Here is a 27,905-nt window from a genome sequence, read left to right as displayed (position 1 = left end):
CTCGCTGGCTGTCTCTATCTCTGTCGAATAAATAAATAAAATCTTAAAAAAAAAAAGATTCTTTCTTTCGGTCTGACTCAGCAGCCAGTTCTTTTCCACTTCTATTCCTTCCCCTCGCTCTACCCTGACCTCAGAACTGCTGGATCCCACGTTTGGGGTTCCCTCATAGTGAACCCACTGCCACGTCTGTCTGACCTGCGGACTGGCTGACCTGCCGACTTCAGACCCTCGATCCTTGTCTTGACCAGGCACTTGCTCCCTCACGGTAAGTGATTAAGGCTCGACTCTTGTTTTTGGCTTGCTGCTTTCATCAGATACTCTTGACACCTAACCTGCTCGGCTTTCTCTGTCTCCCTGGGCTCAGCTGAGCTCCTACTAGTACCTTTAAGTTGTTACAGTCTGCCTGCAAATAATCTTGTATTGCTTGAAAAATAGTAATATAATAATCTGAAAACAGTATAATTCTATTTACTCCATTCCCACCTTTTTGTCATTATATTTCTATGTATTCTATAAACCCCACATGACATTATTTTTATTTTATAGTCTTTCAATCGCATTTAAATACACACACATGTGTATATACATATTAAAGGCTTTTTTAAAGATTTTATTTATTTATTTGCGAGACAGAGCACAAGCAGGGGAAGGGGTGCTCTCTGTGTCTTCTTTTTTTTAAATTAATTTTTTTATTATGTTAGTCACCATGCAGTACATCATTAGCTTTTGATGTAGTCTGTGTCTTCTAAAAACAAACAAACATACAACCACACAACAACAAAGTTCCTGTCTGATCATTCCACCCTCTTGGCTATTTCTGTGCCTTTTCCTATGGACCGTTTGCTCTCATTATGATCATGGGTCAATTTTCTGGATTCTGTTGTGTCTTGTAATTTTGAAAATCATACTCCAGATATTTCATATAAAAGAAATGACTAGAATAAGTAATATTTACCTCAAGAAAAGAGCGAAGCCCTACTCTGTCAAAATGTTAGAATTAAAGATTGAACCAGTCTTGCCTGTGGTTGACCTGGGCCTCAGCTTTGCTGCAGCTTTACCTGATCCCACACACAACTGCCTTCAGATATTTTTGGGTATGGGATTAGGCCCTTCTCATCAGAAGAAACTGGGGTCTAAGCATCGCTGAACTTCTGGAGATATCTTTGTTTTTTTATGGGCATGTTGCTAGCTTTTCTAACTGTAAGATATTTCTCTCTGATTTATAATTCTTCTAGAAAGAGGGTCACTAAGGAAATTTCTTTGTTCTGGAGTCCCACTCCTGGCTTTCTGGCCTGGAGAAATCTCTCTATTTGGCTGTGCTCCCCCATCCTTTGGAAGTTAACTTCTTTGCTTTATAAGAAGACCTGCAATGCCTCAGACAGATTTCTCTCAGCTCATGTCTCTACTCTCATGCTTTGATGTATTGTCCTAGGGCACATGGCCAAATCCTTAAGGGTTGGCACTTGGAGAAGGACTCTGGGTGGAGTTTCTCAGAATTCTATCAAACCAGCCCGCACACATCCGTTAAAGTTGCATTAAACTTTCTGTTGATCTCTCCTAATTTTTCTTTACGGGGGATTCTTTTTTGCTATCTTATCATAGATGAAATCACTTTGTAGAAGAGAAAGTCTCCTCTCTCCTAGGAGGGACCTATCACTCACCGGCGTTCAGTTCATTTAGATTCCTGGCAATCTAATGAGTTTAAGAAAACAAAAAAAAAATTGATTTTGTATTTATCCAGATAAGGTTAGGTTATTAGAATGGGAACAAAGGTCATTTTTGTGGCTTTCTTCACACTAACGCAAAGGAGAAACGTAATCCTTATCTTTAATAGGGAGATGATGAAAAGCTTAGCAAATTTTTGTGTCCCTGAAGGGCTTGTCAGCATCTGGTTTTCTTAGGACTGGGTAAGCCTAACTATGACGCTGTGAGTACTTTTTCTTTAGGGAGTAATCCATATGTCAGCCTCCTTGTTCTTCCCAAAGATTTTGTCCTCATTCTTTTGAGAAGATTTGTCTGTTTTTGGTGCTCTGTTAGAGGTGAATTCTTAGATGCCAGGCATTCTGTTTGCAGGACTTGGGGAGGGGATCAGTAGTGGAGGCACCATTTCCATATACATAGGTGTTTAACAAATCCCTGTTTTCTTTTTTTTTCCTCTTTCTTTTTTTTAGAAGATTTTATTTGTTTGTTTGTTTGTTTGTTTGTTTGTTTATTTAAGAGAGTGAGAAAGAGACCACAAGCAGGATGAGGAGCAGCGGGAGAGGGACAAGCACACTCCCAGACTCCGTGCTGAGCACGGAGCCCCATGCAGGGCTCAATCCCAAGACCCTGAGCCCAAATCGAGAATCGGACACTGTAACCGACTGAGGCACCCAGGCACCCCAACAAACCCCATTTTCAACTGCACATCTTACTCTTATCCTCCACTGCATCTGATTTTTCAAGGGCTCTGGATGGCCAATTGTGATATCTTCCTTGGACGTGTCGATACCATTCGTGTAGCTGGCTGCTGCTTCCTCCATCCCGGCTCCTAATTACTATAAAACATATCTACTTGTTTTATGTCTTCTACAAATTTGCCAAAAGCTCTCAGGTGTCTTGCATTTGAAGATTGTATCAGGATATTTGCTAAATAACTGGAGAGTTAGAGCTGAATCCCAAGCAGCCTGCTTCCCGGTCCCGCTCACCTTTCATTAACCTTATCACTGCCTTATTTTCTTCTCCTATGTGTATATCCCGGTTTCACTGCAGCCATCACTGCGGACCATCCGGAGTGCCGCACGGTACAATGGCTCAGCTGACAGCTACTCCTGCAAGCGCGCTTATTGATGAGCCAGTGCACATCCGAGCTACGGGCCTGCCGCCCTTCCAGATAGTGCTTCTTCGGGCATCACTGGAAGATGAGAAGGGGAACCTGTTTCATTCTCAAGCCTACTATAAGGCCAGTGAAGTTGGGGAGGTAGATCTGGAGCGGGACCCTTCACTGGGCGGTGACTATGTAGGAGTCCACCCTATGGGTCTCTTCTGGTCCCTGAAACCTGAAAAACTTTTAACGAAATTGTCAAAAAGAGATGTGATGAATAGCCCCCTCCTGGTCCAAATAAAACTTTGTGATTCGAATTTACTTTTAACCCACATCGCCACCACTGCTCCAAAAGTCAGCCTGACCTTGGAGAGGTGGTACAGAGCACTGGGTGTCAAACAGATCCAAGTTTGAGAAGGCCGCCTCTGGGGAGCCCTCTTTCTCCCTCCTGGTGAGTAGAATTAACCTGGTTGCTGTCATCCTTGTGCTTCCTCTTTCAAGTGCCTAATCCCTGCGGAGGTTTAACTTGGGTATGTATACTACATGGTGTAGTCCTCTCCAGCCTTAGAATCAGGGCTAACTCTGGGCCAGAACAAGAATCTGGGGATGCGCCATTCCAACTGACGCTTGATCTCAACAATTCTGGAGCTTGTCTAAGGATACGACTACATGTAGTTTATGGAGTCCCTGCATTATGGGGTCTCACAGCTTTGGATTTATGTGAAATCCGTCTGTATTGAGCCCGAGTACCTGAGGACCCACATCCTGATATCGTGGAACTCTCTCCTGGGAGTTCTGTCTTGTCTGAGTGTCAACTTAGGTTTAGGTCATTGCACCCAGTAAGCTGATGATATAATGGACTGAAATATTGCAACAAATATAGAGGATGCAAAGAGACTCTATACCCTCTAGTTCCATAAATATTGCCTATTTATAGAATATTCCATCAATCCACAGTTAATGCCACATGCTCCCTGATGGCTTTAAAGCCTACCAGGAAACTCAGTTTCCCACAGTGATTTCCACACATCAATAAGCGGTTCAAAACATCTACTGGTACATTTCTCAGGGTTTATTGTGGGACCAAATGAAGCCACGTTAATTCCCCAGAAGAGGCCCTTGACAGGTCCAGGTTTCAGGTGTGTCTCAGATCCCCTTCCTCAGGCATGAGCTTTGATCTGGGACACAGCCATCATATCATCAGGATGTATTGCCTCTCTGTCTGTTTTTAGAAACAGGATCACCATGTAGAAGTGAGATGGGTACAGGAAGCCTGGAGTGTTAGAGGTGGTTCCCGGCAGCACAGGGTTATAGATGATGTAGAAGGAATAAAAGCTTCCCTTTCCAAAATTGTCATGACCCATGCGGCTGGTTGGGTAAATCTCAGTATCTTTACACCCAGTAATTAGCATACAGACAACATCGTTGTGTGTAGGGATCAGGAACTAAGAGGCACATACGTCTGTGCATCTACGCACCCACCTCAGATACAAATCTAAGGACCAGCGCAGGCCTCCCTCCTCGGGATGCGCTGGTTTAGAGGGAGCTGTCTGTGAATCCTCTTGGACACGCACGTGTGGCGTGTCCTGCTTGCTCTGTGAGGGATACGAAAGAGCGTTGAGCTGCGTGGGGCCAAAAGAGGTTGAGTCAGGTCTCAAACCAATTCTCAACTACGACATTCTTCCACGATAAGAGGCTCAGTACTCTAAAGTCCTCCCTCTTCCTGTCAATCAGGAGATGAAAAGCATCTTTATTCACTTACTGAAGTGGTATTTTAAAGCTCAGATATATTTAGTGCCATTTTATTTCTCCTTTTCTCAAGTGAGAAAACATAGCAATGTTTTGTTTTGAAAATTGCCAATACTCCTTTAAATCAAGTCATTCTTCTTTCTTTCTTTCTTTTTTTAATTTTTAAGTATCATCTTACTCACTTATCTCTTTAAGTAACCAACATGGCGCTTGAACTCACAACCCCAAGATCAAGAGTCGCATGCTCTACTGACTGAGCCAGCCAGGTGCCCCCATTGATGGGACCAGTCTTCCTTAATTAAAATCACTTACCCGAGAATACAGTGCCCCCAATAAGTGCATCATAATTTCTTTTTCTGCTTTATTTAGGAAACTAGCTGCCTACACAGAACATGAGTGTAGAGTGATACTCTGACCATCCCTACTTTTTACCATGTGCGAAGCTGCAGTGAATAAACAGGTTGTTATTACATGGAAGGGCTCATCATTCACATCTGCTTGGCTGCAAGATTTCATCACTGTATAGTCAGACGAATGGAACAGAGCAGTGTTAAGTCGGGATCTTAGCTAACACAATCATTTCAATAGCGTTTTTTTAAGTCATATACTTTTGAAGGCTTTTTTTTGAGTTATATATATTTTGAGAACCCAATTAAATCTATAGAAGCTTTCATTAGTAAAATGCACACATAGGGGCACCTGAGTGGCTCAGTTGGTTAAGCGTCCTACTCTTCGTTTTGGCTCAGGTCATGATCTCAGGGTTGTGAGATTGAGCCCCGTTTCAGGCTCTGTACGGAGCATGGAGCCTGCTTAAGATTCTCTCCCTCTCCCCCTGCCCCTCCCCGTGCCATCCCCACCCAGGGTGCATGCTCTCTCTCTTAAAAAAAAAAAAAAGTACATATAAACCTATATTTTGCATATAGTTTCAGGACCTTCATTGATTTCCTAAAGCAATAATTGTGTACGTTTTCATAGGTTAAAAAGCCCTTCCCTAATTTCAATAGCTTTCTTTACTCCAATACTAAAGAAATGAGCCACTTTGAGTCTGCAAGACCCCTTGACTACAGAGATTAAGCATGTCGGTGAACATAGTTCCCCATCAACCTTCCTGATATTTGTCCCATTAATGCAGTCAATCAGCTTTAATTCTGCCCCAGCTACAAGGCTGAAAACCTGGGGATTCCACTGAAAATTTATACTTTGATTCCAGAATTTGTGATGTATTTCTTCTTCTTGTTGTGTTTTTCTTCTTTTTTCTTTCCTTTCCCTTCATACCCAGTTCTGTTTTGTTTTGTTCTTTCTCAGGAGAGGGACGTTTCCCAGGGGTAATTGACTTGTTCGGTGGTCTCGGTGGACTGATTGAATTCCGGGCCTGTCTCCTGGCCAGTCATGGCTTTGTGGCCTTGGCCTTGGCTTACTTTAACTATGAAGATCTGCCTCCCCAACCAGAAAAGACAGAATTAGAATACTTTGAGGAAGCTGTCAACTTTCTTCTGAGATATCCTAAGGTAATGTTTGCCTTTTCTTTTAGTCCCTGTCTTTAAATAACCATAACACCCTGTGGCTTCTCTTAACCTCCAAGTCTGATTCTCCTCAGTGAACTTGAAGTTCTATGACATATTCACAGTATTTACATGATTTATTTCACACCCAATGTCTTTTGCTCAGAAAGACAAAGCAGGAAGTTAGCCTGTGTCCATGATGGAATCAGAAAGCAATGGCTTTATTTATTTATTTTAAAGATTTTATTTATTTGCTCGTCAGAGAGAGAGAGAGCACAAGCAGAGAAGTGGCAGGCAGAGGGAGAAGCAGGCTCCCCGCTGAGCAAGGAGCCTGGTGTAGGACTTGAGCCCAGGACCCTGGGATCATGACCTGAGCTGAAAGCAGACACTTAACCAACTGAGCCCCTCAGGCGTCCCAAGATGCAATGGCTTTGGATTCAGACAGAACTGGGTTGCCTTTCTGGCTCCATCCCATCTGGTTGTGGGAATCTGGGCAAGCTACTGACACTTTCTAATACTGAATTTTTTCATCTGTTAAATACTATGGTAGTGATGCTATTTCGTAAGGTTCTCGTGAGAAGGAAAGGGGATAATCCAAGCAAAGGGCTTGCTAGAGTAACTGGTAATACGACATCCTCAGTAAATGCAACGCTTTTTATTATCCCCTTCTCTGATAATATTAAATCACCGGACTCCTCCAGACAGAGAATCTGTCTTCTTCGAGGAGTGGGCCTGCATTTTTAGTTATTGGAGAGGACTTAACCATAATGCTGTAGGACTTTCCAATCCATACCTTCTTTAAATTTTAAAATGTGCTTTGCTGCTACGTTAGGGTTGCTGCAAGTTATCTCTTGCTAATTGCTGATATTTTTTTCTTAATAAGAATTGATCTAGGGGCATCTGGGTGGCACGGTTGGTTAAGCGTCTGCCTTCAGCTCAGGTCATGATCCGCAGGTCTTGGGATCGAGCCCCACATCGGGCTCCCTGCACAGGCCCCCTCCCCCTGCGCTCATCCCCCCTTACCAAAAAAATAAATAAAATCTTAAAAAAAAGAATTGCTCTAAGTAAAATTAAGTCTCTGTACCACATCCTATCTCATATAAGGGTCACCAAAATATGATCAGAATTTCAGTAATAAGATGAGCAATGATCACTGACAATCTATTGATGCATTGAATTTTTAAGTAGCTATTTTTGATGCATATGATAGAGTTGTCTTCGAACTATCACATAGGCGATGTTATTGTGCTGAGTTTCTGCTTGGCTTAGATGAGAAATGAGGAGGTTATGTGATTCTGCTGTTCATTTTCTTAGCCTGGTTCCACTTATACTTGCTGCGTGACTTTTCCATCAGTGTTCTTACCACTGTCACATAGATAGTTAGTCAATGACTACTGAGACCCAGGAACCAGACTTCTCTCCTAGGCTCTTAGTACTTCCACTAAGCCTGCCTCATGCTCTCTCTTCTGTGAGAGGAGCGACCACCCATCTTTTAATTCCTTACAGGTCTTATTTCTCCATCTGTTGATTTTAAGTGTCTTCTAAGCATTCTCAATTTGCTGATCCCAAATTTGGTGGCAGAAATTATAATAAGAGTTAGTGTTCTGCCAAAAGCTTGCAGATAACTGAGTCATTTTGTTGTTGTTGTTCATTCATCCATGTTATACTTCCTTTTACTTTGTCTTCCCTGGCCAAATCCATTCTGAGTTCTCACCTCTCATTGTCAAAACTGTGACTCGATATCTTTTATATTAAGACATAGAACTTCAGAGCTTGGAAGGTCTTTTTAATTCAAAAGGAGATGATTCCAGTTACTTCTCTTAATATACAAGATAGGACCTCAGGTAGAATGCAGTGGCCTTACAAAGAGGCTGAAAAAATATGTAGCAAAGGGGAATAGGTTCAGATCCATCAGAATTTTTCCCCTGGGACTGGATCAGTCTTTTCCTAGAGAGCACCCTTTCCTCTGAACTTCTAGAGACCCCACAGTTTACCAATCAGCTGTACCCTGACTCATATCATTCACAAGAGTTATGTGCCTCTTTCTTATTTTTCCTACTACATTGGTATTTCTTTAGGGCATTTTAAACTCAGCAGCTAACACCATGCTGAATCCATAGTATTTCATTTGGAAGGCCTGACATGTTCTTGAAGGAGTATTTTCTTTGAACACTCATTATGCATTCTAGAACTCTAGAACTGGGCATGTGGGTGGGATTAGTCCTTGCTTGTCTCCCATTGGCCAGTCAAGTTTTTTGGTTGTTTGAGATGGTAGGGTTTTGCTAAATGGTGGACAGAATCAACATCTCATTTCCATTATTTTTAGGTCCTCGGCCCAGGCATTGGGGTAGTCTCCATAAGCAGAGGTGCAGGGATTGGACTCTCCATGGCTATTCACCTAAAACAAGTCACAGCCACCGTGCTTATTAACGGGCCCAACTTTGTACCTAGCATTCCACAGGTGTACCGCGGTCAGGTAAGTCAGCTCCTGGCCTTCTCTCCACAACTGCTATCCATCAACGCCTTAGGGTTAGCAGAGTTGCAGCACACCTTTGAGGAAGCTTGTCGTGAAGCCAGTGAGACTTCTTTCCTCCCCATTGAAAAGGCCCAGGGACATTTCCTTTTCATTGTGGGAGAAGATGATAAGAATCTCAACAGCAAAGCATCTGCTGAGCAAGCCACAGAACAGTTGAGAAGATATGGGAAGAACAACTGGACCCTGCTATCTTACCCTGGGGCGGGCCACCTGTTAGAGCCTCCCTATTCCCCCGCTGTGCTGTGCCTCAGAGGTCTCCAGTCTCTGCCTATTCATGCGCTGGGGTGGAGAGGTGATCCCACATGCTGCTGCCCAGGAGCATTCTTGGAAGGAGATCCAGAAGTTCCTCAGGAAGCACCTTGTTCCAGTTGTGACCAGTCAACTCTGAGAAGAGAAGATACTCCTGAGAACCAGAGAAATAATACCAGCCCTTTCCTTGATTTTCATGGAACAACGTCTTTGATTTCTTATTGTGGGAAGTTCTACTGAGAGAAACAGGAGCTTGACAGTGGTCATGTCTTTTTTTTTTTTTTTGAAGATTTTATTTATTTATTTATTTGACAGAGAGAGACAGCGAGAGAGGGAACACAAGCAAGGGGAGTGGGAGAGGGAGAAGCAGGCTTCCCGCTGAGCCGGGAGCCCAATGCAGGAATTGATCCCAGGACCCTGGGATCATGACCTGAGCCGAAGGCAGACACTTAATGGCTGAGCCACCCAGGCACCCCAGCAGTGGTCATGTCTTGCCTTTGGAAAGGAAAAATAGTTTCCATTTAATCTAATATCATACACGGAGAGTTTTACATTTTTAAAAATAAATTTAAGGCTCTACCTGCCCTAGAATATTCTGGTTTATAATTATAGCAATTATCTGGTAGAAAAAGAAATGACCAAAACGAATGACAGAATCCCCTGGCTTGTAAAACAGACGTGAGTAGAATCGGGTGCTGATATTTGCTGATTTCTTAAAACTCAAATGAAATATGTTTAGATTTCTCACATTTGAAAATATGCTCATGCTCATGGTTACTTCATTGTCACTGAAAAGTAGAGCTGGGTAAATGAGTGTATTATTTTAAGGCAATATAGAGGTTGATATGGGGGTAACATGATTGAGTCAGCCTACCATCAATAATTCAACAAATGCTCATAAAAGAAAATAAAGTAATATTTGTGTCAAAATGTACAGCGTTTTGAGAAAGAAACAATCTGAGATTCACAGAATTGCAATTTAGGAAAGGAGCCAGGAGGGTGTGGGTTGTGTACCTTAGGGGCTGGCAAACTGTTTCTGTGAAGTTCTACATAGCAAGTATTTTTGGCTTTGTGGGCCATGAAGTCTTTGTCACTGTTGTTGAATTCTGCCATTCAAACACAAAAGCAGGGGCGCCTGGGTGGCTCAGTGGTTAGGTGTCTGCCTTCAGCTCAGGGCGTGATCCCAGCATTCTGGGATTGAGCCCGGCATCAGGCTCTTCTGCTGGAGCCTGCTTCTTCCTCTCCCACTCCCCCTGCCTGTGTTCCTTCTCTCGTTGGCTGTCTCTCTCTCTGTCAAATAAATAAATAAAATCTTAAAAAAAACAAACACAAAAGCAGCATAGAGAGGTCATAATGAATGATACTGGCTGTGTTCCAATTAAACTGTATTTATGGCCACTGACATTTGCATTTCATAACATTTTTACATGTCAGAGAATAGTAATTTTTATTTTTTTCTAAGCATTGACCAATGTAAAAGCCATTTTTAGCTCGTAGGCAGCAGAAAAACAGGCTGTTGGCTGAATTGAGCTCGCAGGGCATGGTTTGATGACCCTGGGTATAGAACAATCCAAATTACCTTGTCCAACGTCAAATTTGACATATTTTCTCTAAGGGGCAAGTCACAGCCCAAATATTCCTGAGCTACTGAATTGCAATGGATGGAAGGAAGTGGAAGGTGATTGGTAGATAATCAAGTGAAGATGAACCAGTAAAAAAATGTTTCGAATGATTTTGAAGGTGTGGTGGGGGAGCCAATGAGGAATTAGAGTAATTGAAATAATATGAAGACACTTCACTGCATCTACTGAAACTCTTTTTCTTTCAACTGCTTTCTGATACTCCCTCTGTTTAGAGTAAAATCATTCCATTCAGGATGAGTGAGACTATTAACCTCCCTCCTTTCTCACTCAGACAAGTTTTCACATTTCCCAGACCCAGTCAATCAGATGATGTCACTCGCTTGACTCTAGTAATCACGTAATTGCAATGGCTAATACCGCCTATGCTATATGCTACATAATGACTATATAGATCAGATGCTATATCATTAGTTGTATATACCATATGCTATATAGTAGCTATCATAGTGGGTTTAATGGGTATAATTATTTTTGTTTCCTGTTTTGGACTTTAGGAAGAATGCCTATGTTTATGAGATATGATGTGTGTGTTTGGTCTGATATATCCCTTGATTTACATTTTGTGGATTTTCAGAACCAAGTAGGTCTTGAATTTTTTTTTCATATATTCTTTTCCATATCACTACTACAAAGATTGGCAGGAATGCAGATCAAATACCCATTCTTGGCCAGCTTTTCTAACCTCTTGGAAATGTAACCGGTCTGATCTCTAGGCATTGACTTAGCTGAGTAATAGAGGTGCAGAGAAACTTTCATGATGAATTAATAGCAGGGCTGGAATCAGAACCCAGGGACTTTTTTTCTGGGTTTTCTAAATTTTCTCTGTTAACACTGTGTTGAGATTTCCCCCCATGGCCTGTTAAACTCTATTCTCTGGAAATTTGAAATAAATGTGGGTCTATACATTAATGCATTGTTTTGGTTGTTTATGGCTTAGGAGAGCTAGAGACAGTTCAACTTCTATATTGACTCTTCTTATGGAGAAATTTTTTAGTTTCTAATGATGATCGGGGACACTGTTGGGTCTGCCATTGAGAAGGGGTCAGTTTTCCACTAATCGTGTCGCAGCTGTGTGATAGCTTGATGAAATCCACGTACACCTGTGACTTTACCCATTAGAATAGTCTTCATTCCCTAGTCACTAATCTTCATGCTCTTCTTCTCTCTCCTTAGAAGGAAACCAGAATATCACCCCCAGATATGCCTCTTTAACAAAAATTAGCAGTTAAAAAACAGCAGATAAAAGAAGGGCCCCCTGACTCGTCCTTTTTCCCTCCTGAAAGCAGGAGATAAAACTCCCAGATGGAAGGTGTCCTCCCTATACCCAGAAGGAAAGGAAAGTTCTTATCATCAAAGACGGAAGTTGAGATTGAGAGAACTCTATACAAATAGACCTTGTTCAAATGATCGTAGCTTCCTTTAGACTGCCCACATAGTTTAGTTACTTTTCCACAATTGTCTCTATCTTTGCTCAAACTAATATAAAAGCAAGTATTTGCTTTACTTTGGGTCTCATTCCTTATGAGGACTCCTGTGCCACAGAAAACTTCATAAATACTTTTGTGTGCTTTTCACCTCTTAATCTGTCTTATGTCGGTTACGCTCTCAGGCCCAGTAAATATACCTTAAGAAGGTGTGCATAAAAAGAGAGGGAGAGAGATTGATCAATTTTAAGACATTGGCTTGTGTGATTGCAGGGGCTCAAATTTTCAGGGCAGGCCAGCAGGCTTTGGGGTCTCAGGGAAGAGTTGATGTTGCAGTCGTGGGTCTGAAGGCAGACTGCAGGTAGATATCCTTCTACCCTAGGGGGCCTCAGTTCTTTCTGCACAGTTCACACCCGCTATTGATAACTGCTAAAGACTTTTCCCTACATGGTCATCACTTCACTGCCTGGTGTCCCCACTCCTCATTTGCTACACCCCTTAGGGGCCCATGGCCTGCAAGTTTCCCTGATGTTTTCTGTTCTGGGCAGCAGAGTGGAGAAGACCTGGCTCTGTGCCGGCCTGACCTGCTCCCCACCTTATTACCTGGGTGCCAAAGCATCCTGACTTGCCCACCCTTTCCTGCACTGCTCTCAGAATCTTCATAAAAATGACACTGATCCCCACCTGGGATCTGATCTTGGGAATTAGTCCCTCAGCTGGGAGCCTCGCTATCCTGCCAAGGCACTTCTCATCCACTGTAAGAGCTGTGTGCTGCGACACCATTCTCTTTCCTCAGTACTTCCAATCTGCCCATGACTTTCAAGATCAGCCCTTTTCCCTCAAGGCCTAGATCTCACCTTCAATACATTTATATTTCACTCCCATTTACGAAGTTAAAGCACAGGGAAATTAAGCAATCTGCCTGAGGTCAGTCACATGGATAGTTAAGGAGTCCGGGTTCCAATCTAGGTCTTTCTGGTTCCAGAGACCGCTGGTCTCCCTGCTATACCTCACTGCTGCAAAAGGTGCAAAAATGAAAAGACACAGTGCCCTCCCTCAAGCAAGGCACAACCTGGAGGCACAGTCTACAATCTGAAACTTGATCATTTGTACAATTTAACAATGGACATCAATGGAGGAGATGAACAGTGGGGCAGATTTCAGAGGTTCTGGCCCCGGGGAGGCATTTTGCATTGGGAGGGCTTCTGTTGTGCCTTGGAAGAGTGGTTCCCAAACCCAGCTATGCCTTAGGAATCCCCTGTTGAACATACAGATCCCAGGACCTTATTCCAGTTAGAATCTCCAGGTGCAAGGGCCCAGGAGCCTTTACATAACAGGCCCCTCGGGTGAAGCTTTAGCCCACACTGCTCCGAGGCCAGGTATTTGGGACTGACCTTGTTAGACACTATCAAAAAGGCAGTTGCCTAGGAGACCATGGACGCAGAGGAGGAAATTGAGAAGGGTTTGCAGGAAAGGAGACCAGCAGCAGGAGTGGAGAGGAGGAGTCAGAGAAGGGCTTAGAAGCCAGAGCTATGTGACGAAACACGAGATTCCATTATGAAACACCTGGACTGAGCTGCACTGAGCCTCTGCCTTGACCCCGTGGCAGCAGGGCCCATAGTCCCGTCACTGGGGACATAAAAGGAAGGAGCAGCTGACAGCTTTGTGAGGGAGAGTAGCCTAGTGGGCGCCTGGCTGGCTCGGCTGGAGGAGTAGGCTGGGGAAGCCTCTAGTGCTTCTAGCTGGCTCAGCAAGCTGCTGCGTTCAGGGTGAGTGTGGGACAGTCAGGCTGTCACCGGGTCTGCAGGTCTGCTCCGTGTTCCGGCAAGGCACCTGGGAAGGCGGCTTTCACTCAGCTGTGTGCCTTCCTCTCATGCTGGGGGGGAGCGCAGCTGGCCGGGGAACCTGCGAAGGCCATCGCATCCCGGTGGGTGGCCGATTGCTTGGCCACGCAGATCCATGCTAGAACCATCCACCTGACAAGAGACCGTCCAGAGACTGACTGGGGGGCCAAGTGCACACTCGGCTGCCAAGTCAGGGTCCTACTCATGTGAACTTATGGAGAGATTGTTTCTAAACTTGAGACCACTTTTCTCTGGGACTTACTGCTCGGGAGGAGGGGGAGGAAGTACCCGTGCTGAAGGAAGAAAAGCCCCTAAAGGGAATGCACTTTTGTTTCTTGTTAACTTCTGTGGGGGCACCTTTTGCTCTTTTTATCCTTTGTTTCCCGCCACCTATTCTGTTAGCGTCCTGCTGGTTCCTGACTCCTTTTTCTCCAGATGGGCCAAGGTCTCCCGGTGCTGTAACCTTGATACCTTCCCGGGGGGGGTGGGGGGTGTCAGGCACCTGTTCTGTAATCCGGCTCTGGGCTTTCAGCCCCCATGAGGTTGCTTCCGTCTTGCCGAGGGCTCTCTCTGCAGCCGCTCAAAGGCTAATCCCGCGAGACAGCTTGTTTCTTGCCCTCTGGCGGCTTGGTGGCTTGGGTTTCATGGATACACGTGGTGTGCAGTGGGCAGCTTTCTGCTGCAGAGACGGGAGGAAGCCTGGAGATGTCACTCTGTTGGATTTCGACGAGTCTCGCATCTTCAGATATAGCTTATAAAAATTCAGTTGGGCTTCTGTTCTTTCTTCTTCATACTCTCTGAGAAATGTTATTCTTTTTTTTAAACCTTTCCATTTATCTTTTATTCTTTCATTTGATTCCTTGAACATTTATGGAGCAATCACTATGGGCCTAGCACTATTCTAGAAACTGAGGGATAGAGTGTTGAGCAAGGTATAATTCTTGCCCTTGAGGAGTAATTAACAATCCGGACTAGTGCTGATCAATAGAATATTCTAGAATAATGGAAATATTCTCTGTCTGCATTGCCCAGTGTAGTAGCCACTAGTTATGTGTGGCTATTGAGCAATTAAAATGTAGTTACTGTGACTGAGGAATTAAGATTTTATTTGTTTCTAATAAATTGAAATTTAATTAGCTCTATGTGGCTAGAGGCCACTACACTGGATAGAGCAAAAAGGGAGGGAGATAAGGAGGCGGATTTTTACAATATCATATGCTAAGTGTTATAAGATGGTTGGTTGGACTAGTAAGTAGGTTGGGGTTAGTTGTAAATGACTTTGATTGAATCAGATTATTATGAACGGCACCAAACCCAAAGGGAAGTCCAAGTCCAAGACTGACGGATTGAGCCCCTGTTAGAGTCAGACAGTTTATTATTTATTGAGCTAGTGAAGGCAAGGGGAGCCAAAGGCGCCAGCTGTCTGACTCCGGTCTTACACCTTGGAACGACGGCGCCGAAACAGAAGGGGCCCCACGACCTCACCGCCGTCGCAGGTACCCTGTTGCTGAGGGGCCAACTGCAGACTGCAGCCAAACTGTCACAGAGCCTGCAGCCATGCCCCAAGGTCCTGTGCCTCTCTGGAACCTCGGAGGTGGATGGGAAAACTGTCCCACGGCAGCCTCCCATAAGATAGGGAGAGACAATTAAGAGCTATAAACTTCCACTTATAAAATAAATAAGTCATCAGGGTGTAAAGTACAGCGTAGGGGTATATAGTCAATAACATTGTAATAACTTTGTATGATGACACATGGTAACTAAACCTTTCACGGTGATCATTTGGTAATGTATTATAGTTGTCGGATGTTGTACACCTGAAACCAATATCATATGTCAATTATATTTCAATTATAAAAAAAGATGAGAGAGACCGTTGAGAAAACAATCTTGTGAAGCCTCCTCTAAAGATTGCCTATCTTGCCATGGCATCCAGATTTAGGTCCTGGTGGTCCAAGTTTTGCCTGTGGACGCAGGGAAACCCTGCAGGGGGCTGTAGTGGAACCATTCCCCTGTGAAGGGTCTCAATGCCAGGCCAGAGGATTTAGACGTCACCCTTCACCCTTCAGTCACTGGAAGTTTAAAGCAGGAGAGTGATTAGATTGTTTTTGTGTTGAGATCTGTCTGACAACATTGCAGAGATTAGACTGGGAAGTGAAAAAGACCACAAACAGGGAGGAAGAATTAGGTAACTGGATGAGAGTATATGAGAATGAAGTGGAAAGCACAGTCAATTTTTTTTTTTAAAGATTTTATTTATTTATTCGACAGAGATAGAGACAGCCAGCGAGAGAGGGAACACAAGCAGGGGGAGTGGGAGAGGAAGAAGGAGGCTCATAGCGGAGGAGCCTGATGTGGGGCTTGATCCCATAACGCCGGGATCACGCCCTGAGCTGAAGGCAGACGCTTAACCGCTGTGCCACCCAGGCGCCCCAGCACAGTCAATTTTGAACAATCAGTCAAATACCTGGAAGTGAAGGGCTCCATGCACAGTGACTGTGACAAACACAGATCAGACAGGAGCCTGCCCTCAGGAATTCACAGATCCGCAGGAGAGCAAACACAGCATCAGTGGCTCTAGTGTAAGGTTCAGTAACATCCTAAGTGCTCTGAGGGGCAGGGGGAGAGCCCAGAGGATAGACACTCGTCTTCAGCGGGATGTCCCTGAACGCAGTAGGTGCTTTATTGATCATGGTGACAATCCAACATTGGACAGGATAAGCTTTGAGGCTTCTTATGACTTGTTCTAGAAAATCTGTGAGGGACTGGTTCTGAGAGGTGATACGCCTTATTAACTAACAAAGGTATTAATTCCTATCACAGTATGTGGATTAGTTGGGATCCAATTGAGAAGAAGACAATAGAAGTAGGAAAGCAGGAAGATGTTACAAACATTAGCGTGGTGAGAGGTAAGAAGGAGAAAGTTTGAGGGCTTTGGATATTGGAGCCATACACCGCTGGAAATAGTATCGTAGGAGTCCTTGCGTCCCACTTCCCCCCACCCTATTTTGGAATTTCCATTCTACCTTGTGGTCCTTCTACTTGAGGAAGGTCAGTTGATCCTCGGTGCCTCAGGAAAGGATGACACCACACAAAGGGAGAAAAAAAAATTTTCCTGGCCTTTGACCTACAAAAAACCTAATTAGATGATGTAAATTCCCAAACTCACAAATCTGTGTGTTTTGTTTGATACCCACCTTGGGGGTTTTGTTGTTGTTGTGTGTTATGTGCCGTTTTGTGTTGTGCTGTTTTCAGGAGAATACATTTCAATGCCTTTAGATTGGGCGGATCTTTTCCAGTTCACTAGAGTCTTATATTGCCTTTGCTCTGACCTTTATCTGCAAACTTACATTACCTGCTTGGCCCCTCCAGGTATCTGAATTTGGACCCCCTGGCATACTTCGCAAAATGGGTTTGAAAGAACACATAATAAGGTAGGAGCCAGGTGCTCCCGCCAAGTCTTTTAGCACTGCACAAATCACGGGGACTTACTTGGGCTGCAAGGAAAAGCAGAGTGCTCTAAATTCTGTGATTACATCTCTGCCACCTGGAGGAACAAGGAGTCAAAAGAGACATTACGCTGAATCTAGAATAATAGGGAAACATTGCATTTTGTGCACATTTGCGTTTATGGATGAAAATTCAACCCTACTCTTCCATTACCAATCCTGCCATACTATGCAGCAGGCTGTATCTGTAATTAAAAGCTTCAGAGTCAGGGAAAGGAAAAGATGAAGACAAGACAGTAGTAAAAAAGTAGTAAAAAAGAAACATGGTGGGAGAGGCCAGGAAAAAAAATGCACGTTCACATTTCTACTGTCATTTGGGGAAAATAAATAAGATTTAAATGAAGGGTCAGATGGCATGGGTTAAAATTCTTGTTGCACTGTTAACACAGGCAAACTTGGGTAAGTCACTTAACTTGCTGAGTTTGAGCTCCTAACTTACAATGACCGTGAAAGGACTTTGAAAAGCGGAAAGGCTTTATTATGGGAATTAATATTACCCAGTAACCAGCTTTTAGTAAGTGTTCAACAAAGCGTTTGCAGGTAGAGAAAAAAAGGGAACCAAGGAGAGAATAGAATTCCAGGAGCCATTTAAAAGACCCAGGCCCTTTACTAATCAAATGATTGTGGTGTACGATTGCCTTTTCGATTTTCCTGGAGCCGTCTCTGTATTTAAAAATTATTTGTTAGAGAAGATGCCCATTGGGACAGGACAACCTATATCACCAGCTAGCGTAAATCCCATCAGTTAGTAGCTTCATTGTAAAGAAAGACTTTTTGGCGTGTCGTCTCTTATGAAATGACTCAGAAGATGGTAATTCTCCAGTTCTGATGTCATAAGACATGTCTCCACTCTTTCAATCCTCTCTTTCCACTTTAAATTTATCTTCAAAAATCAGCCTATTGGACCATCAGACATATTTATAAAAAGCAAATGCTTACTAAAATACAAAATAGTGGCATAATAAATAATGGAGAGAGAAAAATTCTTTTTTTAAAAAAAATTTTAAAAATTTTATTCATTTGCCAGGGTGGGGCACAAGCAGGGGGAGCAGCAGGCAGAGGGAGAAGCAGGCTCCCCGCTGAGCAAGGAGCCAGATGTAGGACTCAGTCCCAGGACCCTGGGATCATGACCTGAGCCCACGTCAGACGCTTAACCAACTGAGCCACCTAGGCGTCCCAAAGAGAAAAATTCTTAAGAATGATTCTTTGTTACAGTGCTCTTCTTATACTGCCCCTAATTTACGATGCTTTCCTCCTCTGTCCACACTTTGCAAAGCTTACAAACAACAGCAAAGAGTCGGAGCGCAGCAGAGTTGCAGTGTGTAAGAATTCATTTTTCAGAGTGCAAATTTCCGTCTGATTTTCCCTTACACCAAGAGGGTTTGTTTACTCCCTTAACTCATTTCACAAAGTGTAGAGAGAGTTTGGAGAAGGTAATGCAGGAAGGAGGGACAGACGTGATCAGCCTACCACCCTCCTCTCCGTGCAAGGTAGTGCTCACCAGCCATCGACAGCCTCCTCCATCTTGCATCCAAAACTGAAAATGAACTCAATCAAATGAACATGATCCCCCTGCACACTGTCCCCATGGGATGAAAACTTGGAAAGAAATCACTAAGAGGACCCCTCAATCACTATCCATCATTATGTGCACCAGAATCACAGGACACTTGAAGGTCGAAAATGATTTCTTTTTTTTCTCAATTAAGAACTCTAGTGGAAACCCCTCGTAACATTTCACAAAACCTCAGGGTTCCTCAGAACCTCAGGTGAGAAGCCCTGCTGTACAGGTACCAAGTCTTCTTTCATGCGTGCGCTGTGTTTGTGGGTATTTTAACTCTGGACTCTTCTTGTTTCTTGACTATAAGAGAGTGATGACTCATAGGCTTGATAAGTCCAAGGTCTGTTAGATTTACAGCCGACTTCTAGGAAGGCAATCTGTCAAACTTGCTTTGGATCCCTGCCAAATCCTCAGGAAGGTACACTTATCACAAAATACAAGGTGTGAAAGACGCTGACCTTATTTAGCCCGTATTGCATGGGCAATGACTATGGGGTTACTGATCATCTGGTCCCTTCCTTGTCTTTGGTGGGGAAACCTGAGACAGCATTCACAAGCGCATACTGTTGACCTGTCAAGTGGTCTCTCTCTCTCTCTCTCTCGTTTATTTGTTTCATGGTTTCATTTTGGTCAAATCCATATCCTTCTCTTGAGAGAATCGCTTCTTATACAAAATGTCACTCTCATCTAATCTCTGGCAAATACTTTGGTGGAAGTAGCAAAAATGTACACATGGAGTAAGAGTGACTATTATGGGGAATTTCTGACAAACTGGAGTGACTGGTGATCTCTGGGTGCCCATTCTAAATAGGCAAGGGGAAAATACCCCTGGCACACCTTGAATCAGGTGTTTAGCCCTGATCCAATCAGCAGTGGCCCCAGGTTGAGGCCACATGGTAGCAACATGGCTGCCGAGTCTTCATCTCTGGGCTTTAGGAGGCTTTTCTATCACCACAATTTGTATCAAGATTTTGTCCAAAAAATGGTGCATACCTATGTCAAAGTTTCATACAAGAAATTTCTGTTAGAGCTAAATATTGGAAAGACCTCCCTTTATCCTTGCCCCTGAGGACCTGGTAACTTTTTCTATGATAATAATTAGAACAACGGACCTGACCAAGTTACCTTTTCTCCTTTGGTGGTTACTAATTCGAATTTGGTGCCACTTACAGCCCACAAAATCTTTACTTTTCATGCTCTGGGTTTTCTTTGACCGGTGCCAGATTTTGGCTCATATTTTCCCAATTCTATTTTATTCTTATTTTTTTTTAAAGATTTTATTTATTTATTTGACAGAGAGAGACAGCCAGCGAGAGAGGGAACGCAAGCAGGGGGAGTGGGAGAGGGAGAAGCAGGCTCATAACGGAGGAGGCCGATGTGGGGCTCGATTCCAGAACGCTGGGATCATGCCCTGAGCCGAAGGCAGAGGCTTAACGACTGCGCCACCCAGGCGCCCCTATTTTATTCTTATTTTACTCTGCATCTGTTATCTGCAAATAGGTTCAATTTTTTGAGTGCGTGAGTATGAGGTATGGAAGAAAGGAGGAAAGGGAGGAGAGAGAGAGAGAAGAAAGGAAAAGAGAAAGGATGTAAGGAAGGAGGAAATACCCCAAATTTTGGTCATGAATGGAGCAGGGTATGAAATAGTTGATCCAATGTCTATTACAGTCTCTTTACCACAAACGACATTTTCACATTTATCAGACATTACTCCATCAGAAAGGCATAAAAGCAAAGACAAGATCATGGAGTTTTATTTTCCCTTAAAAGGAATAAATAATGGGAACACGAGAAAGAGCTGGATGTTGGTCTTATAATGGCAGGGAGGGATTAGAGACTTAAAATAACAAAACCAAAAAACCCCGTGGTATATTTCTTGTTGTGTAACTCGACCCCATGTGAGTGTGGGGCTTGAAAAGCAGCACTGATCCTTCCTGTAAGGGCTTTTCCGTGCACTACCTCCTTAGATCCTAACAAACACTCTGTGAAATAGGTCACATGGGTATTATCTCAACTGAGGAATTAAAGCTCGACTTACCCCCAAACCATAACACAAGGGTTTACTGCAGAGTTACAGTGGATAAGACAGGAGGCTGCGCTATCAGCCTTAGCTCGAATTTCCAGTTCTGCTGTTCATTGTTTATGAGGCTTTGAGCATGTCACTCAACCTGTTTCCTTATATGTAAAATGAGAATGTAAATATGTAAAATGAGTCCTCTTGCACTTCTTTCCCTCCTCCGAAGGCTCTATATATTTTGCATGAGGTCTCTAGAAGTAGAGCTTGGCTAGACCTAACGCAAGCCTTGTCTCGATCTTTCTCCTGGGATTTCAGTCTCCAACTCAAAGTCTCTTCTCACGCTCTAGGGCAGGGACTACCACTTGGACCCTTTGAGAGTTGCCAATGTTCCAGCTGACAGCCACCCCAGCAAGCGCCCTTGCAGATGAGCCCGTGCACATCCGAGTGACAGGCCTGTCCCCGTTGCAGTTGGTGACCCTAATGGCATCTCTGAAGGATGAGAAGGGGAATGTGTACCGGTCCAAAGCCTTCTACAAGGCGAACGAGGTTGGTGAGCTGGACCTCACGCAGGCTCCTGCGTTTGGAGGCGACTACGTGGGGGTCCACCCCATGGGCCTCTTCTGGTCTCTGAAGCCCCAGAAGGCTTTCGGGAGGCTGCTTAAGCGAGATGTGAACAGCCCCTTCTGGGTCACTCTGAACCTATATGACTCAGTTTGTATGCAAGATTTCATCACAGATGAGCCCATGGCCAGCCAGGTGGTCCAGCGCTGGTTCTCAGCCCCTGGGATACAGCGGGTGCAGATCCGAGAAGGTCGGGTGCGAGGAGCCCTTTTTCTGCCTCCAGGTGAGACTAATCTTCGGTGATATAGGAAATGTCGGTGAATATAAAAACAAAACAAACGGCAACACATTATTGGAGAACTAGTATTTCCCACAATAGTTTAAAACCAGCATGCCATTGTGTGTGTGTGTGTGTCTGTGTGTGTGTGTGTCTGTGTGTGTGTGTGTGAAAGTGGAATTCATTTTCTCACCTTGTACTTCCCCTCTTAGCCACGTGACCCTCGTTCCACTCTTTCTGATCTCATTTTCTTTTCTTTTTGTTGCTTTCAGGGGAAGGTCCTTTCCCAGGAGTCATTGATTTGTTTGGGGGCCGAGGGGGTCTGGTTGAATTTCGGGCCAGTCTTTTGGCTGTGCACGGCTTTGCGGTGCTGGCCTTAGCATATTTTGCCTACGAAGACCTGCCCAGTTCACTGCAGGAGATCGACCTGGAATATTTTGAGGAAGCTGCAAACTTGCTACTAGCCCATCCCAAGGTAATTTAGAATACTTTACATTCTACCTTGCAACATTATAGCAAAAAAAAAAAAAAAATCAGGAACGTCTGTTTTGCCTATTTTACCAATCTGTTTAGACTTGGGCATAGCACAGCTACCCTTAAAATGGGGCTGATAATGTTGACCTTGTAGGATTGCTGGGTTGCCGATCAGCTTACTGGCACAGAAGACAATAAATGGTGCATATATTATGGTTATTTCCAACGGAAAAAAAAAAACCAAGTCTCCTTACGTTTGAAGTGTGTGTAATTTACTCATCAGTGGCTCTTCGGTTTTTATCAGCGGCTGATCTCAAATGATGAATTCTCTGGCTTGACATGGTTTCAAATTTCAGTGATTGTCTGCATGGGGGAATGCAGTTAAATCCTATGAAAGAGTGCTGAGACTAAGAATGCGCAGAAGTTCCGTTTCAGAGCCGGGCCACAGGATCAGGGCAGAACGGATGTGGCCGCACCAATCAGACTGGCTGAATTAGCTCTTCAGTTAGTATCAGCTCTAGGGGCACAACTAAGCCCCAAGTAAGTGTTTAAGGCCCAAAGCGGGAAAAGGAATCTAGAAAGGAAGGATCATTTTAGAACTCTGTCAAGTACTGTTGTCCCATTGAAAATGTGGTCCATGGGGCGCCTGGGTGGCTCAGTCGTTAAGTGTCTGCTTTCGGCTCAGGTCATGATCCCAGCGTTCTGGGATTGAGCCCCCGCATCGGGCTCCCGGCTCAGAGGGAAGCCTGCTTCTCCCTTTCCCACTCCCCCTGCTTGTGTTCCCTCTCTCGCTGGCTCTCTCTCTGTCAAATAAATAAATAAAATCTTAAAAAAAAAAAAAAAAAAGAAAAGAACATGTGGTCCATGGTCCAGAGGCCTTGGTATGACCAGAGAGCTGTCTGAATGCAGACTCACAGGCCGCATCCGGGCAGCACCTGCATTTTGACAAGCTCCCCAGCTGGATGCACGTTCAAGTTTGAGAAGGACTGAACTAGCCCATCCCATAATCCAGCTTTTTTCTAGGAATTAAATATCAGATGAATTATTATCTAGACCTCTTGAAGAGGTCTCAAAATACTGATGTTTGTGTTAGTTACTAAAAACAGAGGGGTGCCTGGGTGGCGCAGTCGTTAAGTGTCTGCCTTCGGCTCAGGGCGTGATCCCGGAGTCCTGGGATTGAGCCCCACATCAGGCCCCTCTGCTGGGAGCCTGCTTCTTCCTCTCCCACTCCCCCTGCTTGTGTTCCCTCTCTTGCTGGCTGTCATTCTGTCAAATAAATAAATAAAATCTTTAAAAAATAATAAAATAAAAACAGAAACATAGGAATAAATATCCCATGGTCAGGTGTCTGGGTTGACAGTCCGTTAAGTTGAAATACAGTAATTCTGGTTTTCCAGTTTGAAAATGTTCAAATATCAGCTTTGCTTTATGGTTCAACCTGTCATGGTAAAACAATCATACCAGCTAACATTTATTAAACGACTCTTTGTTTGACTCTATGCTAAGTACTTTAAAAACACTCTTATTTAACACTCACAATTACTTCGTGATGTGAGTCCTGTTGACATCCTCATTCTTCAGATGAGAAGCCACACTCAGATTAAGTCATGTGTCGAAACTTGACAGCCCTTGTGGCAATGCTTTGCTTCAAACCATTAGGTTATCCTGACTCCATGACTTGTATCATTCTCTCCCTGGAGCCTTGACTGTTCTCTAGGACACGTGAGGCCGTGTCTCCTATTGGAGTATTGTCAGTGTCTTCAATCTTCAGTGTTACCACCATCATCACCATCCAACACATGTGTGATTTTTCTAAGCATATTTGGCTCTCTTTAAAGGGTTGTCTAGAAGGAATTAAATCCCAGATAAAATGTTTTCAAGTTAAAAAAAATTTTTTTTTCATTTCAAATGTCACTATTTGTGATATTATCTGAGGAGAAAGGGCTGTTGTCATAATTCAGTTTAGATTCTGTGTCATCAGAAGAGGTTCAAGTCCCACCTCAGCCCCTTGATACTGTTGTAACCTTAAGCGAGACTTGTAGACTTCCTGAATCTCCAGGTTCTATTAGAAGGACAAGCTGAGACAATTTATGTGTGAAGCACTTAGCCGAGGACCAGCATACAGTAAACTCTCGATAAATCCAGCTTGTCATCCTTGCCCATCTGTTTTTCCCCCTCTCCCTTCCCGACATCCTCAACCAGCCCCGAAGTGTTTTAGGGTCTATTCCCCAATCTATCTCAATACATCACAGCTTCTTCACCCTCCCTGCCACTTTTCAGTTTGCTCCCTCACCACCGGCCCCTGTGGTACCGCCATAGTGTAGTTTTGGGTCTCTAGTCATCATCTCCTCCCTTGCTCACCAGTCCGTTCCTCTTGCGGCTGGTTCCCAAATGTAGAAGCACACTGGATTTCCCGGGGGTATGGTCTGGTATGACATTCTGGGGCCCACTCAGACCTATTGACATAGAAACTTGAAAATTGGATCTCAGAAAGCTCTAATTAAAAAAAAATTTTTTTTTAGGGGATCTAATGACAGGTGCTGGGCATACAACTGTAAGCAAAGTAAACATATCCAGTTGCTATGTATTTTCTTCTGTCCAAGGTGCCCTTCCTTTCCCTACTCATCTTCCAAACTTCTTCCTTCCCTCTGCTCCTTCAGCCTTCCACAGAATTCAGGACCCCTTCCTATGACCTACTACTTTTCCTGTGAGATGGGCACTGGAATTCAATTGTTTATAGAACCCAAGTCTTTCATCTTTACCCTCCCAATGCTTTCAGCATTAGCTCTCGGAGTAATGGATGTGCAAAACCTCTGTAGCTGTAAAAATGCTATTTAAATATGAATGACACCTACATAATATTCAAAAGAACCCGGGAAACCTCTTTTCCTAGCTGGAGAGAAGAATTTGATTCTTAAGTTTACCTGCTTCTACTCAGGTGATGTTGAATGTGGCTGGTGCATTTAAGCTCTTTTTGCTTTGATGGAACTCTGCCTCTGATGAGGAGTTTCCTAAATCCTTAGAACAGTCCTGCAGGGTAGGAAATATTATCACCCGAATAAGACAATAAGGCTTCCAGAAGGCAAGGAAGTAACGTTTTCAGTCATAGAATCTGGTAGACTCGCGTGCTGGGACTCATCCCGTATTTTCTGTTTCCATGACACTAGCTTACTGGCCTGCGGGGCAGCTCCTTCGAGTATGGCTTGTGATGGGTTCCCTTTATTTTGCGCTTCAGGTCCAAATGCCGGGAATCGGAGTGATCTCGGTGAGCAAGGGTGCAGAGATCGGGCTGGCCATGGCCTGCTTCCTGAAGCAGGTGGCAGCCACCATCTGCATCAATGGGACCAATGCCATCTACGAATTTCCGCTCAGGTACAAAGATCTGGTTATAACGCCCATCCCCACGTTTATAGAGCGCATGCAGTTTCACGTCTCGGGGGCTGTGAGCCTCCGCCACTACAAGGGAGACCCCCAGGATGAACTCAATCAGCAAAGCGTGCTTCCTATTGAAAAGGCCCAGGGTTCAATCCTCTTCATTGTTGGAGAGAATGACGAATGCTTCAATAGCAAGGAGTATGCTGAGCAGGCCCTGCGCCAGCTGCGGAGCCATGGGAGAAACAACGGAAGGATGCTGGCGTACCCCGGGGCGGGCCATCTCATAGAGCCGCCCTATGCGCCCCTGTGTTACGCGTCCCCGAACCAGAGCTTTTCTTGGCCCCTGCTCTGGGGAGGGGACCCTGCTGCTCACGCAGCAGCCCAGGAGCACTCCTGGGGAGAGATCCTGAAATTCCTCAGGCAACACCTTATTCAAACCAGAAAAAAACTCTGAGCCAGCGCTAAAGGTGATGATGACGTGGGGAGACAAAAAAATGACAATATGGCAGGCATATGATGGGAAGGGGGGGGGTTCTCCTGACTTCTCTAGATTCACAGTTATCTTGAATCATTTGGAAGGAAATAGGGCAAAAATCAAGGGACAAGGGCACAGGTGCACCTGAAGTATTTCTGACCAATTTGTGTGTGATTTGAATTTTTTGTAAACTGAATCTTAGCGTACATGCATGAGGGTACATTCCTGTCTCAAAACTGTGATACCCTTGCAAATTGGATAGTCTTTGTTTCCCCGGTAGGGACACCCTGGACCCAGGTATTGCCAATCTAGATGAATTCCCTGGAACTTCCAAGTTACTTGGGGCGAAACAAGTAACTTCTGTTTAAAGTTGAGTTTTTGACATTTAAGATGAGACGTTCTAATGCCGCCATCAAATGTAATGCTCATTATAGATTTCCAATAGATACTGTATTTTTTTCTCAGAATAGTGATTTCTTTTTATCCCTAAAATATATTTCTTTTTGTAATTTTAATCAGGAATGGGATTGAATTTAATCAGGTGCCTTTATAGCATTTATTGAAATTAGTTATTGAAGTTAGTTAATATATTTAAAGTGATGAGAACAGTCCAGGTACGTAGCAATTACTATATGAATTCCATTCATTAATGGACTCGTGTTGCTTTTGCATCTAATTTTACTGGATGATTTTCTCATGTTGACTAATGTGGGTTTTAAAATTTGTTTTGGAGCCAACCCGGTCATTCTTATTTTCTCAGAATTTCACCCATATTTTCTAGACCCCATTTTTCACTTATAATTGTGCACATATGCCCTATTATTTATCTGCATGATTTCTCTTTTTTCCTCTCAGCCTGACTTACCAAATATTTTTCTGTTTTATTGATCTTTTCCAAGACTGGTTTTTGGTCTGTTTTTTGGTCAAGTCTTTTCCTCCTGATTCTTTGATTTCTGTTGTTTTAAAATAAATTCATTCCTTCTGCCATTTTTGTGTTTGTTTTTCTGGCAGTGTTCTCATTTTGTTAATTTCTGGATAGTTTCTGATTTGCTTGCCCCCTTTAAGCCCAACAGTAGCTTTACCACAGTACAGGGTATCATACTACAGATACTTACTGATCTACAGGGGAGGGGTGAGGAACTTTGCAGTGGAGGATCAGATTGTTACCACATGAACCCACGGATCAAACTGAGCAGCTCTTAAAATGGTCATTTTTACATAATGTGCTTCATGGCGAGATGTAACATGGTGTGCCTAGCACTACCTAGATTACTTCTAACAATGCTATTAAACTCGAACCTAGTCAAACCTTTAAATCAAACTTCCTATTGATGCAGTGACTAGAGACCAGTTAAGCAATCCTACAAAGAGACAAACAAATCTAGGTTATGCGTCATTGTATAACCTGGCCTCATTGTAAGTTAATTAGCAACTGACCCGGTTTTTTCAGAAGCTGGTCGCATGAAAAAATTTGGGATTTTTTCTTTGTGGGATTCCCCCCCCCCCGCCTCCTTTTTTTTTTTCTTTGCATTGGAGTGAGCTGCGGGACTACCAAGCATTAAAAGAGACTTAAGAGACATCAACCAAATGCAATTTGCAGGCTTGGTTTGAGCAAAATAATTGTAAAAAGACATTTTGGGGACAATTAGAAAAATCTGAATATGGACTGGGTATTAAATGATACTATGAAACTGTTATTATCTTGTTAGGTGTTATAATGGTGTTGTGGTTATTATAAAAAGTCACTTTTAGATAAAGATGCATACTGACATATTTAAAGGTGAAGGGCTGTGATATCTGGGAATTGCTTTAAAATACTACAGGAATATGGCAAAATGTGAATAATTATTACTTCTAGATTATGGCTATAGTGAAGTTTGTTATAATATTTTTTATGTGTGGCTGT

At 43.6% G+C, this 27,905-nt stretch overlaps 2 protein-coding genes across 2 annotated transcripts; both read left to right on the top strand.

The window, feature by feature from the left end:
* The first annotated feature begins 2,270 nt into the window (after positions 1 to 2,270).
* On the top strand, positions 2,271 to 8,978 carry LOC103678524 (bile acid-CoA:amino acid N-acyltransferase-like). The gene is given in 4 exon segments (XM_008707890.2): positions 2,271 to 3,254; positions 5,858 to 6,060; positions 8,381 to 8,821; positions 8,823 to 8,978. Coding segments are annotated over 4 exon segments (1,329 nt in total). The 5' UTR covers positions 2,271 to 2,725.
* Positions 8,979 to 21,221: 12,243 nt separating this feature from the next.
* Positions 21,222 to 25,978, top strand: BAAT (bile acid-CoA:amino acid N-acyltransferase). The gene is made up of 3 exons (XM_008708022.1): positions 21,222 to 21,681; positions 21,948 to 22,150; positions 25,385 to 25,978. The coding sequence occupies exons 1-3, from the start codon at positions 21,222 to 21,224 to the stop codon at positions 25,976 to 25,978; spliced, it is 1,257 nt and encodes a 418-aa protein (XP_008706244.1).
* Positions 25,979 to 27,905: the final 1,927 nt, after the last annotated feature.

The sequence above is a fragment of the Ursus maritimus genome, unplaced genomic scaffold, assembly GCF_017311325.1.
Source record: "Ursus maritimus isolate PB19 unplaced genomic scaffold, ASM1731132v1 scaffold_17, whole genome shotgun sequence".
NCBI lineage: Eukaryota > Metazoa > Chordata > Mammalia > Carnivora > Ursidae > Ursus > Ursus maritimus.
The sequence above is the reverse complement of the archived record's forward strand: the minus strand, read 5'-3'. Positions and strand labels throughout refer to the sequence as shown.